The sequence below is a fragment of the Trichosurus vulpecula genome, chromosome 1 (assembly GCF_011100635.1).
Source record: "Trichosurus vulpecula isolate mTriVul1 chromosome 1, mTriVul1.pri, whole genome shotgun sequence".
Lineage (NCBI taxonomy): Eukaryota > Metazoa > Chordata > Mammalia > Diprotodontia > Phalangeridae > Trichosurus > Trichosurus vulpecula.
Window position 1 is genome coordinate 294,872,308 of NC_050573.1, and position 16,282 is coordinate 294,888,589.

General features: G+C 36.6%; 1 protein-coding gene across 5 annotated transcripts in view; it reads right to left on the reverse strand.

Moving 5' to 3' along the window:
* Positions 1-12,753: 12,753 nt before the first annotated feature.
* PEX2 (peroxisomal biogenesis factor 2) overlaps positions 12,754-16,282 on the reverse strand; it is a 33,201-nt gene continuing 29,672 nt past the window's right edge. For all 5 annotated transcript variants that reach the window (XM_036758471.1, XM_036758451.1, XM_036758460.1 and 2 more), the window contains exon 3: positions 12,754-15,389. In XM_036758471.1, coding sequence (XP_036614366.1) covers positions 14,452-15,369 — 918 coding nt within the window. In that variant the 5' untranslated portion in view covers positions 15,370-15,389 and the 3' untranslated portion in view covers positions 12,754-14,451. The remainder of the gene's footprint in view (positions 15,390-16,282) is intronic.

A 16,282-nucleotide genomic window follows, 5' to 3' on the forward strand; every position in this document is an offset into this window, starting at 1 on the left:
TAAGTAACCTCTGCCCATTCCTGCAGCTAGCGTGTGTCAAAGGCAAGACTTTAGGTCTTCCGGACCTCCAGGCTGACTGTCTAGTCTAGCTTCTAACTAAACACACCCCTAACTAAATATGCCCTTTTCTAACTAAACACACACCTCAATTGTGAATGGTCTTCCTTCCCTATATCCTGTTCATATAAAATGTTTGGGTCAAGTTTGTTGATTTTACTGAGCTGGAATCAGCCCATGATACAGGAAGAAGAAATCTTCCATTAGGCACAGGGCTGACCTTGGATAAAACTGTGAAGTAGGTAGTTACAGCCTCCTGTTCCCTGCTTCCTCTCTGGGTACTTAGTGGCTTCCTGGCCCATGGCAGCCTAGAACCTCTCAGCATAGCACTTCAGTATGTGTTCCCTCCTTGCTCGGTATTCCCTGCCCAGCACAGATGTCTCAGCCATCTGCTTTTTTTCCCCTGAGACCTGGAACATTTTTGGATCTGTGAATGAAGTTAAAGTCAATCATAAAAGTAGCTTTGAAAGTATAAATTTTATAGAAGAGCAACATGTAACTTCAGCAGGATGGAGTGGTGTTATGGGATTCAGTGCCATATCAGGAACAAGCTAATGAGGGAGATGTGAAGGAGGACTCTTCAGTGTTGCTAAAATTATATTCTACAGGTAGTTGCCTACCCTTCGATCACTCTTTTGGGACTAACTCATAATCAATTTTCAAGCAAGAAAAGTCAACAGGAGAATAAAGGAGGTGGAACAAAAGAAACATCAAGAAAGAGCTTTCAGGGGGATAAAGGACCAACTTTAGTATTAAGTATTTTCCCTTTAAAATGCTGTCACCCCAGCAATACTTCTCCACTTATTACTGTTAGTATCATTAATTATTTTGTCTTTTATTTCTTTTTTCCAGTTCACTGAAATATATTCCCTTGGGGGGGGGGTGGGATGTCTTCTGACCAGGGACTCTCCTGATCTTCATTTTATTTTTAATATAGTATTTTTTCCCCAATCACATGTAAAGATAATTTTAAACATTCATTTTTTAAAAATTTCTGAGTTCCGATTTTTTTCCCTCCTTCTTTCCCCTCCCCCCTCCCTAAGATAGTAAGCAATTTGAAGTAGGTTATATATGTGCAATCATGTAAAACACTTCCATATTAGTCATGTTGTAAAAGAAGAAACAGATCAAAAGAAAAAAACATGAAAAACATAAAGAAAGTGAAAATAGTATGCTTTGATCTGCATTTAGACTCCATCGCTTCTTTCTCTGGATGTGGATATAATTTTTCATCTTAGGTCCTTTGGAATTGTCTTGGATCATCATATTGCTGAGAATAGCTAAGTCATTCACGGTTGTTCATTGCACAACATTGCTGTTACTGTGTACAATGTTCCCTGGATCTGCTCGCTTCACTTTGCATCAGTTCATGTTAAGTCTGAAAGATGTTCATAAGACTGGATTTTTACCCTGCCATTTGATATCTAACTCCTTCCCCCTCCCCAATAAATTCTAAGGATTAGCATTGTCTTGGCACTTAGATTTTTATTGAGTTTGTAACATCCCTACTTTCTCCATTTTTTTTACATTGCCACATCCCAATTTGACTTTATATTACATTCCTCAGCTTTGGAAAGTTATTCAAATCTGAAATCGAGATACTGGTAGTGGGTTAGGGGAGACCACGACATGATTCTAATGAAGTCTTAAGTGTCATTATTATCGTACTTCATGTGGACTATTTTAAGAGACTCCTACATGTGTTCTTATTTTCAGTTTTTCCTCACAATTTAGACTGTCAGATTAACTAGACTACCACATACCTCTGTTTATATACCTTCAATGACTCCCCATTACCTAGTGAGTAAATGGATGAATAACATTTATTAAGTGCTTACTATGTTCCAGGCACTGTGCTAAATACTGGGGATTTAAATACACGCAAGAAAGGTAGTCCCTGCCCTCAAGGAACCTGAATCCCAATGGGGTAAGAAAGCATATAAAGGGGAACCTGGTGAGATGGGGTATGCTTATGGAAGCATAGGTTGACAATGGCCAAGAAATTACTTGGAGCCCTGGTTCTGGTCAAGACAAGGTTCACCTACCAGAAACTCAGGGTTGCAGGGGAAGAGTCTAGCAGAAAATGGATGGGAAGGGCCAGAGCTGGTTTGGAAACGGATTGAAGTATAAATCACTTAACTTGGCATTGCGAGTCATTCAAAATCTGGCACCAACTGATCATCTATCTAGCCTTATTTCATTCTACCTCCTGTCCCCTACGGTCTAGGAGGTTGGACATTGGAGAACTCCTCCCTAATCCTAGTCTACCATTTAAAGAGGGCAATCAGTGAATTGACTTGATGAACTGCCACCAGGCAAACTTCCTAGATTTCCTCACCTCCAGAAACTCATCATTCTGCAAGAAGAAAGCAACTCTGTAACTCACACCTCCTCAGAACATTTCCCACCCTGGCTGTAGGATTTCCTCAAACCTCCCCCTACTACCCCATTTCAGCTTCTTTTTATGTGTTGTCTTTCCCTTTGAAATTCTGAATTAACTTGCTTTTCTTTGTGTTCCCAGCAGTTAGTACAGTACCTATCACCGAGTAGGTGCTTAATAAATGTTTATTGACAACTATGTGCCAATGTGAAGTAAGGGATATAAAGCAGGTCTATGCTATGCATTGGGGATAAAAAGGCAAAAACATTATCCACCATCAAGAAGGTGAACAAATAGGTACATATAAACATCATATAGAGTACAAGGAAAGTAACCATCAAGGGGAAGGCTCAAAGTGGCTGGGGTGGTATGCGAAGGACTCCCTTAGAAGATGGCATTTGAGCTGAGTCTTGAAGGAAACCAGAGATATTGAAAGGCAGAGATGAGTAGGGAATGGAATGGGGGACAGCCAGGGACATGGCACAGAGCTGAGAGATGAGTGTCATGTGTGAAGAACAGCAAATAAACCCATGTCACTGAACTTTTGGGTACTTGGAGGGGAGTAAGTATGAGACTGGAAAGGTAGGAAGGGGTCATGTCATGAAAGGCCTTACATACCAAATGAAGGCTAAGTGATTTTCCCACGGTCATAGAGATATTAAATATCAGAGCCAAGATCACAAAATCAGAGTCAGAAAGGAACTAAGCAATTATAAAGACCAACTTGTGCCCAAACAGCACCATGTCTACAACATTGCCAATAGTCTTCCCTAATCTCTGATTGAAGATCACAAGCTCCCTAGTTCAGGGCACTGTCTCTAGCTTGGATTATCAAGACAGACTCATAATTTAGTTCCTCAGTTTCATATTCAGTCTTCTACACCATGCTGCATCCTCTTTCTAATCTTAGCCTATTGAACTTGTACATATATTCCTAGGTCCAGCTCAATGGAAAACCATTAAGTATTTGAATCGATATCCTATGGAAAAGGATTAGACTCGTTCTCTTCGTCCCCAGAGGGCAGAACCAGGAACCATGGGAGGACACTGCCAAAAAGCTGGATTAGGTTTCATATCAACAAAACTTGTTAAAAATTTGAATTGTACAAGAGTAGGCAGCTTCTGAATGTAGTAGGATTCCATCAGGTCTTTAAGCAGTGAGTGACCACTGTAAAGTACATTGTAGTGGGGATTCTTTTTAGGGGTGTGGGCTGGATTAGATGGCCACCAAAGTCTATCTCTGAACCTCTGAAAATCTATTTTGTGAAACAATGCCTTTTTCAGTATATATATGGCAAAGTTTGAGATTTTCTTCAATTCTTCTTACCCACCTGCCCTCATGATTGGGGGTATGTCAAGAGTGAAAATTACTCTCTGAGAAGGAAATATATTTGACTTTTAAGAAAATTCTTATTCTAATATTCTAAATTTTGTTTATTTCAATGCTACTCCCCGCAACTGCGGCAGAACACATGAATGTTATTGCTCTGGGAAGTCAAGGGATCATGGAGGTCTTGTATTTCCCACCAGTTAACCACCCATATAGCAGAATCAACCTATGTAGGAAAGAATAGGAGACTGATTACTAAAATTTTTTTAAAACAAAACTGATGAGACAGCAAATGATATTCAATCCTATTAAAGAGACTAAGCACAGACCTTTAACAAAATCCTTACATTCCTTGCATTGGGATTGTGTGATATGGTTCTACAATTCAGGGAGATTGGAAATTACAGAACATCTGCAATGAAATTGGTTTTCTGTGGAAAACTGATGAATCACTTACTGCCAATGACTGGAAGGAAAAGTACTTGTTTATGCCCTTATGTAATGAATTTTTATGAGGTGAAGTTTGCTGTTTATAAAAAATACACTTTAAGCTGCTGTAGATGTAAAATAATAGAATTCAGAATTCAGAGCAATGCATTACTGCAAAGACAGTCACTAGCAGAATATTATCTGCTTACAAAACACCAAAACAGGGCTATTACTTCTATAATGGAATTTAAAAAAAAATCTCATCCACCCAGTTAGATTCTAGGAGAAAAAGTATTTAAAGAGACATAGCTAAAATTGACAGTTCTGAAATTGCATGTACCTTAAAAAAAATTCTCTTATTGTCCTCCTGAATCCCAACTGTGCTTTTCCTTAAAGCAAGAGTGCTACATAACATTTTAAATTAAAAATGACACTCCTGAGAGACCTTACAAAAGCAAACCTGGGACACCACCCTCCCTATACAGTCCCAGGCAAGTAAGAGCATGCAGGAAGACTGGCTCTGCTATATTCTTGGGGATGGATTTGGTTTTTGAAATCCCAAATGATCCTTGCCTTTTTTGAAGAAAAAAGGGTCATCTTCATTCTTCTTTTTCCTTCTTTAAAAAGACTTAAGATAAAAATAATAGAGACCATTTCTCTCCAAATGATTCTTTTTTTCCTAAGCTACAGATTTGTTAGGGCATTATTATTGTTCTTATTATTGTGGGAGGGAGAATGTGAATTGCTGAATAGGAAGGAGAGAGAGAGAGAGAGAGAGAGAGAGAGAGAGAGAGAGAGAGAGAGAGAGTGAGTGTGTGTGTGTGTGTGTGTGCGCGCGCGACCCTCACTCCCTAGTTACTGTCTAAATGCATTTAAAGCCAAGAATCTAATGTAGAAGGTAAACTTATAGAGCTCATTACTGTTCTGCTCTTAAAGACATCTACGTAAGACAATATTGGTTGTAATTAAGGAATATAGTGATAGGGCCATCAAGAATTGATTTATGAAAAGCTTTGTAGTCCTTTTCCTCCAAGAACCAACAAGCCTTTTACCTTTGTCTAAAGCTGTTTTCATTTTCCAGTATTTTTAAACATGAATAACTGTAATTTGAATTGGATGGGAAAAGAGAATCTTCTAATTTGAGGATACTTTAAAAAGTTCTTTTTAAAAAACTATGAGATATATATGTATATGTACATATATATAATGTACACACACACACACATATATATATATATATGCACATACGCATACACACAATCAGCAAAAATCTGCCTTCTTTTCCTCCGTTCTTCTCCTCCAAAATTGAGACCTAAAGAAAAACAATCCCCTTTATAATCATGTGTAGTCAGTCAGTCAGAACAAATTTCCATACCGGCCATGTCCAAAAGAAGAATTTGTCTCATTCTGCACTGAGTCCTTTACTTCTATATAGGGAGGGGGGTAGCATGTCTCATCATTAGTTCTTTAGAATTGTGTTATGTTGATAAGAGTCACTAAGTCTTTCAAAACTGTTTGTCTTTGCCATAGTGGTGTCATTGTATAAACAGTTCTCCTGGTTTTGTTCACTTCACTCTGCATCAGTTTAAACTATGTTTAAACAGAATGGTAAAAATTGCAACTCCACTAATTTAGAATATGGGATAATTTGCGCAGGAACTGTTTATGTCTGTGCTAGCTATAAAAAATGTGTTTGTTAAACAGATTGGAAATGCAAACAAATTACCTAGAATCCTAAAAAAAATGCTTAAACTTATGTTTCCCTAACTTTGCATATAATAGTAGAATCTGGATTTTGATGAAATGAGTGTAAGGGTTCCCAGAAAATTTTGATGCTAACAATAATTTTCTGAGGACATAAGTGGAAAAGGATCTTTTGAGGGTGGGACAAATAAAAGTAAAAAATAGTATAGGTGTCATCCAAAGACATAGCTGTGGTAAAACTTGGGGAAAAGGATGTCACAGAGGAGCTGGATGGGGTAGGAGTCTACAGGCCTTGTAAAAAGCAGCAGAATCTGTCTGAGTAATGTGCAGCAAAAAACCCTTTTCCTTGTCTCAGAAACTACTGAGACCCCCAGATTGATATGAGCTGAGTTACTATTCACAGACTGTTAAGCGCACTCTACTTGCAGGCTGCAACTTTAGTTATAGTAGCCTTGCTATTGTAAGAAAGCAAAGTCAAGGGATAGGATTGCTGGTGCTTGGGTGAGATGAGTTAATGACGTCATGACAAAGAAGGCAGAACCATTCAACTTGTATTATTTCTGTTTTCTCTACCAAGGACAATGATCTCAGACCAGTGCAAGAGAGAAAAACGACAAAAAGAGTTTTCAGGGAATTGGAACTCAAAATAATCAAGATGTTGAGAGCACCTTGCTGCCCTAATTAAAGTTCAAGTCACCAGACCCAGGAAAACTACATCCCAGGGTATTCAATTGCCTGCTGGGACACTAGCTATAAAACTGTTTTTTTTCCCTTTGTATGAAATGTATCAACTTAATACCTCATTTTAAAAATCCAATATAATCTAACTAAAGGAAAATATTATGCATTTACTGGCACTACAATTTAGGTAAGGCATGAGTTAATCCCTTTTCTACAGAGGATCTTTTACATTGGTTCTTTAATGAGAACAAGTTGTTCTACTGTTAATGTGAGGGGTGTACTCACTTCAGTAGTGATTCCATGGAAAGTCAACTGTGTATTGAATTACCTACTTTTGGATCCCTTGTTCTCAAGATTGACTTGGCTTAACCTTGCTTGACTTGTTACATCTGCCAGAATAACAGCTCAAGGCAGGATGGATGAAGGCCATAGTGCAAAGAGGTGCTTAATAAAATCTTTTTTTCCTTAATGGCTTCATGAAATTGTAAGCTTTCTTATTGAAAGTAAAAAGTATTCCAGAGGAAACACAGGTTGCCTTTCGAGGAAAGAGGAAGTCATCCTCTAGTTTCACTTCTTACAATCCTTTTAAGTGAAACTTAAATAAAAATGAAATAACTTCCTCACTTGCAATAGAAGGCTAAATATGGGTTTATCTTACATATTAGTTTAAAATAATGAAAACCATGGGCAATTGACATTGTGACCAGTGTATCAATGTGAAAACCATGGCTGACTGGTTTAACTGAGTTATGATTTCAATGATTCTATCTGCTGTCAAGGTACAACTAAGCTCAAATCTACTTTTCTCATCATAATAATACTTCATTCATTGAGCATTGCCAAGGAATAGGCATTTCCGTATGCTCTCCAAATATCTAATTCTTAAGTGAATATTTCTAATGTCAATTCTTTTAATAAAAAACTCCTTAAAACATATCAGCTTGCTTCCTCCTTGAACACAGTGTGCTAAAGATAACTTCTTGTTTCAGGGTCATCATTATGAACAATTAAAGTACTATGCTAGAACAATAATACTTTACCCAATGCTGATTCTAGAGTGCTGTGCTTTTTGAGTTCTCGTAGTTTTTTTTTTCCTTCTTTTTTTCAGCTATCCTTCTTAAAGCTTACCAGGATTGCCTATCTCTACTAGTCTCCCTTTCCCCCACCTCCACCCGCCCCCCACCCCATCTCATTCTATTTTGCTGCTTCAAATCTGCTCTGGCCTGGGACACCAAGGAACACTGCATTTTGGGAATTACGTTGAACAGCCTTTAAGTAAGGGCTTAAGAATCATTAGTTTTGATGCATGAACCTCACCCAAGGGTTTTTTCTTTTTTTTAGGGGGGAGAGTTAATTTCTGATTCTTAGCACCATTCTAGATGATAATGATATTTCACACTTACAAAGCACATTAAAGTTTACAGCTGTAAGGTGACTGCTAGATAAGTGAGGTGTTGGTACTTTCTTCAGGGGCTTCATAATTTCATGAGTGTGCATATCTTCTTCATTGACCCATGATGCCTTCTTATTCTAGGTGATTCTGATACATGCTTTCCTACAAAATCCTTCCTAGCAGATTTAACCAACATGTTGGAGGCCTTCCTCTTGTTCTTTTCATACAGCAGAGGAATCAATAGGAAACTGCTTATTTCTCATTCTCTCTACATAATCAGCAATTACACATCTTTGTTAGTGTCTTATATACCACTTTGAATGAAAGTCATTGTTAACATGCATTTATATCTCTCATGCATCTTTACATTTCCTTCTAGATTATTTTTAATTTTAGTTCTAAGATTGTAGCATTCTGTGACTAGCAGTCACATATGAAAGCATATTTTACAATTAAAAAATAATTTGGCCAAAAGACAGCATATAACATTGAATGAGAAAAAGATGTCTGCTATTGTTGGTTTAACTGATATTCTACAAGGAGATCATTAAAATCATTAACTTCTTTTTCGAGTGGTGGGAAGGGGGTCAGGAGTCTCTAGATCTGTGATTTCATCAATACAGGAAAATCCCAGTACGGAAACTGCTCCATGGATGCATATCTGGGGTTTATGTTGCTGGAGTTGCCTAGGGCACTAAGAAGTCACACAACTGTGCCAGCAGTTCTTGAACTGATGTCTTCCTTGCTCTAAAGTAGGCTCTTTATTTACTATTATATGTTGCCTCTCAAGCCATTTAGTACCTATGTGGCTTTGGGCAAGTCACTTAAGCTCTTTAGGCCTCAAGTTTTCTCCTACTCATCATGATAGAGAGCATTTTTGTAGCACCTATAGTTTTGCATCACTGTACCAAGTGCTTTAATAATAATAAAAGCTAACATTTATATAGCACATAGTAAGAGACCATGCTATGTACTCTGTATTATCTCATTAATCCTCACAATCCGAGCTATTATTACCCTCATTTTACAATTGAGGAAACTGAGGCAAACAGATTAAAGTGATTTGCCCAAGGTCACACAAAGAGTAAGTGTCTGAAGGTGGATCTGAAAGCCCACCTATAAAATGGGATTCTGGGCTCTAAACCTACCATCCCTATTTCTCTTAGAAGTGATATTATTTATGGTTGTTAAGTTCCCAGACAAGTTTGGGAAAGCCTACTTAATCCATAACCTAGCTGAAATAAGAGTAATCTTTAGCCTCTCATTCCCCTAAAGAAGGCAGGGGCTAAAAGTCCTAGAGACTAGGAAGCATAGGGAGAAGGCTCTAATGGCAAAGAACTAGGCAGGGGAATGGATGGAGTTTCAGATAATTCCCACAGCAAAGTGTGTGGAGGCCAGTACATTAATAGCAAGTATAACATACTAAATGGGCTAGTAACACCCTAATATGGAAATATTTGCCAAAAATTGCTTCACTATCTTATAGTTTTATTTTCCAATTAAAATAAAAGGAAATTACTAAAAGGCAAGGTTTCTGAAGAAAACATTCATATACTCATGTTGAGACTTACAGTAAGAAGAGTCAATGCTTATGTTTTCAATTCTTTAATATATTATGGTTTTTAGAAAATAAGACAATTTTCACCGGCATTGACATTTCACCCATAAAATAATTGATTTAAAGCATCAGAAGAGGTATCCTTCTGGGTAATTCTCAAGCTATCTGAATTTTTCTCCATTTGTTATATTGAGGTAAAGCACAACCCATTTAATATATTTTCAATTGTCAAAGAATATTAAAGAGCTAATTTTTTAAAATGCAATTATAATTTAAGTAACCAAAATACACCAGGCATCTTTCATATACCTATTATTTAATGAGTTGTTTTTATAAAGTACTTTTTTTTTAAATTAAGAAAGCAAAGCACCAGAAAACAGAAGATAGACTATCAACCTGATCAGTGATGGATAGTACAAAGGAACAAATATACAGATATGTGCACGTGTATGTATATACAAACACATGTTTATCTGGGCCTATTATTTCACTGTTATAGGGAACGCTGATGAAGAAATTCCCCAAGCTATTGCTGAATGACAACTGGTCTCCATCTTAAGAGTCCTAGAAAGCTGCCTGGAGGCACAGAGGAGGTGAAGGGATTTGCCCATAGTCATGGAACCAGAATGTGTCAGAAGCTAGATATCTAGCATTCTCTCACATTGCTTCTCATATATGCCTCTGTATAAACAGCTAGATACAGAGCTACAGACACATACCTAGACAAATATAGGAGTATTTTCATGCTAGAGGTATCTCAAATTTTGTTGGCTTTGAGGACAGTCCACCAACAAGATTATAATTCCTCTAACATGTAGCTGCTATGGCCAGAGAAACTAATTACCAAGTGGTGATCCCAATATGCACGTGCAGACATATGAATATGTAAAACATGTGCATGGGCATATACATACTTAAGACATTTCTAAAATTTAAACCACTTGCTTAAAAAAAAATTTATACTCACAGAATTTCAGAGTTTGCAAGGGACCTCAGTGGCAACCTAATCCAATCTACACTGGAAAAAGAATTTCCTCTCAAGCATGCTTGAAGATTGGTTATCTAGACTTTGCTTAAAAGGCATGATGGAACCCACCAACTTTCTGAGCCAGCTCTTTACAGTTTTAGATCACTCTAATTGTTGGAAGGGGCAGCTAGGTGGCACAGTGGATAGAGTTCCAGACCTGGATTTAGGGACACTCATTTTCCTGAGTTCAAATTTAATCTTAAGTACTAGCTGTATGACCATGGGCAAATCACTTAGCTCTGTTTGCCTCATTTTCCTCATCTGTAGAATGAGCTGTATTTTTGCCAAGAAAACCCCAAATGGAGTCAAGAAGAGGTGACTGAACAGCAAATGTTAGAAAGCTTCTTTCATCATGCCTAAATTTGCCCCTTTGCATTTTCCATCTGTTGCTCTCAACTTTGCTCTCTCAGGTGAAGAAAAATAAATCTAATCTCTCTTCCACATGGCAACCTTTTAAAAACCTGAAAAGAGCTATCCTATTTCTTCCAAATTTTAGCCTCTTCCAAGTGAAACATTCCCATTTCCTTTAACCAGTCCTCGTATGGCATGAACTAAAAGCATTTTACCATCCTGGCTGTCTTTCTTTGAATAATCTCTCAATTCCTAAAATATGGGGCCAAGAACGGTACACAACACAGTAGGTTTGTTCTAACTAGAGGTAAGTAGACAAGTACTATTACCTCCTTACTCCTGGAAGCTTCTTCTCTTAAAGCGGCCCGTAATCATACTGGCTTTCTTGGTTGCTGTATTATGCTGTAACTACTTGACTATGGCTTTAAACCCAAATCACTCTGATTTTCATTGATTGGCCAATAATAGGTCCCCCCCCAAGCCTCACCTGCTCATTGTTTGGGTTTTGATGGCTCAGAGGGAGTGTAAATAGCAACTGTTTCTGTTCTGGCCAGAAACTCTCAAGGTCTTCACCTCCTAAACTTACTCTTCTGAAAAGGCAAACTAGGCTGTCTTTTGCCTCAATTCTTACCTAGTCTTTAATTACTGAATGGGCTTTGCTTAAGACAAACTAAGACCTGGGCAAAACTTTAGCTTAAAAAGGCGAAGATCTCCCACTGCATGTGGGGCCAGTGCCAGTAGTCTTGACCTATGTCTTGCTACTGGACTGTGACGACTGGAGGAGACAGTGAGGCTGATGACTTTGCAGAGTCCTGCCTCACTTAAATACCATTCACTTGCAAGTCAAGACATCACCCTCCTGAAGTCATAGCTTCTCTTCAAAAACAAGGACAAACAACAATTCTTATTTGACTTGTAGCTCACTCAAACCCATAGATCTTTTTCAGATGAACTGTTTGTCTAGCCATATCTCCCGTCTTATACTTGTAAATTCAACCCATGTAAAACTGCACATTATCTAAATTTACACTGAATCTATGTAAAACTGTGTTATCTAAATTAAATTTCATCTCATTAGATTCAATCAAATGTCTCAGGTTAAGATCTTTTATCTAGTGTTGGAGCTCCCTCTCTCTTTCCAGCTTTGTGTCACTTGCATGTTTGATAATCATACATCCATGCCATTTTCCAAGTGACTTCACTGCCATGCTGTCAGTCATCAGTTATAACCTAATCTTGACTTTTGATTATAACTTAATCTTGACCTAGGCACCAGAAGCAATGTGAAGACAAAAAAACCCTTTCCCCTTCCCAGTGACCTCAGGTTAGCTTCTTCAGGTGACCCTGAGTGGGGAGTCCATACTCTGAGGCAGTCACTGGCAAGACCATCAGCCCTTACTTTTAGCTTTTCAATGGGAAAAGAAGGAATGGATGTGTTGCAATATTCATAGATTTCATTACATTATCTTTACTGCTAAACCAACCCCTCTTCTAAACTTCCCTATTTCCACAGAAGACATCTTTCCAGTCTCTAGGGTTCTTAATTTCCTCATTATCCTTGGTTCCTCAATTTAAAGTGCTATCTTCAAAGTAACTAATAATCTCCTAATTGCCAAATTTGGCAGCCTTTCCTCAACCCTCATCTTTCTAGTTGTCTCTGTAGCATCTGATACTGGAGATTCTTACATACTTTCCCTTCAGTTTGCAGACAATCATACAAGTATGTCAACTATAAAAAAAGTCATATCTTTTAAAAATTGGAAACAAATTTTAAATTTATTTGTTAAATACAAAAAAATATTAGTACCTGATTAGTTTGTAAGAACAACTGAGTGACATTAGGGAAGATTATTAGCTGAATTTTAATAAGAACTATTACATAACTAGTGGATGGGATCAACAAATGAGTATTATGATTTTCTAAGTCAATAGTCTACTTCTTCCATATAGATATATATCTTGTGAGGTATTTTTTTCAGCTATGACAGCCATTAAAACCAAGTAGTGAAATAAACTAAAATTGGAACTAAGACTTCTGAATCACTATCACAAAATAAGCCAAAAATTTTAAAAATGAAGGCTATTCCATCATACTGTCTACTAAAATATCAGTAACAATCATTAATAATTTGGGAAAAGGAGATTGCTTTTACTGTTCACAAATCAAATTTTTTCATTTTTTTGTTTTTGTACAACTTTTAAAAGATCTATTTTTGTGTAAGTTTACATATGATTTTCTAAGCAAATATACGCATATTAAAGGCATACATTGAAAACTAATTTACCGATAGAGGTACATGATAAAAAAAATTCCGGAGATCACAAATCTAAAGATGTAGTTAATCTTCATTTCTAAACTATTTTTACATCATCAGGCAAGTGTGAGAGAAAAAAAAAAGGTATGAAACATGACAGAAGCGATTTCAGATGTCGCTTAAGTCTGGTTATGAGGAATAATAGTAAAGGCATCTAACTTTATATAGAACTTTAAAGTTTGCAAAAGCACTATACATATGTGTGTGTATATGTATATATTTATACATATATAAATATATACATATATATACACACAAACACACATACACACACACACACAGCTTCGTAATAATCCTATAAGGTAAGTACTAGAGGCATTACTCCATTTTATAGATGAGGAAACTGAGGCTCAAAAGGTTAAATAATTTGTGGTTACACAACTAGATACAATATGAACACAATCTCTTCTTTCTCCAAGTTAAGTGATTTTTCAAATGTATTATGGAAATTGCCTCTAATATACCATGACTTTAAAATAATATAAACAGCCCAAAAATATTTAGCATGAGTAATCTATGACAACCAATGGTAAAATAGAAAGGGCATGGAATTTGGAATTAGAGCAGCTGGGTTCAAATCCTAGGTATCACTCACTACAAACTACTTACTTACTTTAGTCACCTAGGATAAGCCAGTGAAGCTCTCTGGGCCTTTAGTTTCCTTATCTCTACAAATGAGGAGATCAGATGAGAAGATCTGAGGCAGTGTGATGTAGCAAAAAGAGAACTAGTTTTGGAGTCACAGGACCTGGTTCAAATACCTCTTCTGATATGTACTGGCTATGTGACTTTAGGCAAGTCACTTAATTTTCCTGGGGTTGCTTAAAGTTCTATCCATCTCTAAATATGACTTTGTGACCCAAAAATATCAGTCATCTACATGCTAATAGGGTAAAATAATTAAAATAGTATTTTATAGCTCAACTTCTTTGCAGGAAACAACATTCTTACTAATTGTTATTCAGGAAAGTAAGCAGGTAGCCATTAAAACTTTGAGCATAAGCCAAAAACAAATCCTTAGCTCAAATGGAATTGTTTTTTAAAAAATCTAAAAATTGGTTAAGTTCACACTGATGATACTTTTATTTTTGAGATATAGTAGAATTTACATAATAGATTTAATATAATACAGCTTCCAGGAATTAGTGTCTTAATCATGTCTTTAGAGAGATTTGAAATAGTTCCTAAGTATTACCTATTTTGCTTAAAGAAGGTGGATTCTGTTTCTAAGAAGCATTCACCTCTGACATTTCAATCCCTGACTTCAGTGGCTGCAGACTCTGCACCTCTGCTCCACATTTAGGACAAGTGAAGTACATGTCAAACAAGTGGCTGCTTTTAACACAATAATAACAAAACACATGTACACAACCTATGGTATGAGGCATAGTGGGCCACTCTCCACAAAGGGAACATTCTTTGCCATGGGTGGCTAATGTATCATCATTGTTAGGAACACCTGTAATGGGGATACACCAAGATGACAATTTGGCTTTCAACTTTTGCATATTAATAAGTGGCAACAGAAAGATCAGAAATTCTGCAAAACCATGCCACAAAAGTTCCCTGTTCATGTACTCAAAGCCAACTTCTCGAATGTTTTGGGGTTTGCAAAATACAGATCGAATACCTAAGAGACGCTCTGTCAACGTAGCAAACTTTCCTTTTTGAAGGAAAATCAGGAAATTAACCAAACTACCTAATTTCAAAAGTCCAACAATAAAATTAGTACACTGTTTGATTTTATAAAATGATGCTAAATGATGGTTACGGAATAAATCATAACATCTTTCTTCTAACCACCTTCCTCCAACTGTGCAAATAGCATACCATAACTTTTGATTTTTACTTAGTGGCTGATATTTCTGAGTTTGAGAAAAATCATTCTTGTACTGGATATTCATAATTGACTGTCCCACAGTGGCATTCTTGGAGTAAATGGTGAATCTCCATAAGAAAAGCCACAAAAGTGCTTTTACCTCAGGTTCAAACCGGGCTAAGAGCCCTGGCTTAAATCCATGAAAACAATGAGTAAACTGGGACCAAACTAATTGTTCCAGGGCTTTGTTTAGTTCCAGGGCATCCAGCTGACTTATTCTCAGTACAGGGTTTGTGTGCTCAGTATTCTTTCCATTGGAAGACATATCTTCTTCACTGCAGGACTCTGGTGAAAACAAACAAATAAGTAAACATACCCCAATTTATTAATGTTTAATAAATTTGTAGAAGTATGATATTCATGTTGAGGTCATTCAGGACAAAAAACTATAGCTTTTAAATAGTTCAAACATACTATAACAATGTAGTTACTGTAATTTCTTTATTATAACTGTATTCTTTCTCTTATCTCCTGTATCTATGTACGTATCTGTACACACACACACACTCACAAACCCACACACAGAGTTGGTTGTATCCTTTTTCAATAAACCATTTCTAAGGCACAAGTGTCCCATGAACTTTTGGCCAGATACTTTAAGCATTACTATTAAAAAAGTAAAATGAAGCTTATTTTCCAAATCACCTTTAATTTAATATGACTAGTGGGGAAGTTTATCATTGGACTAATAACCGCAACCTGTAACATTTCACTGGATGGTGAATCAAGACTAGAGATTAATTTCTAGCCCCGATATTTTCCACATGTATACTTTTATATGTGTAATTTAATTTTTAATCCCTATCCTTTTCATTGATAAAGGCAAGTGGCAGGGATAAGAGAGTTCAATATCCTAATATCTTTAAAGTTCAATATCCTAATATCTTTAAAAAAAACAATCCAAATACATACAGTAATATTATCACTAAAATATTAATAGGTATAAATTATATATGGGAAAATTTTGAAGGGAATATTGAGAATTAAAGCACAAAATTATTCAGAAATGTGGTGAATTGTAGGGTCACTAGTATAGGGTAAAAAACAAAGAGAACAAAAAGTGTCAGAAATATTATAAATCACCAAAACGATGAGGTAGAGAGTCTTTTCTTTATCTAGTCTACCCTTTTCCCCAATTTATAGTCCATTTATATAGTTAGGGTCCTGAATTAGAAGCA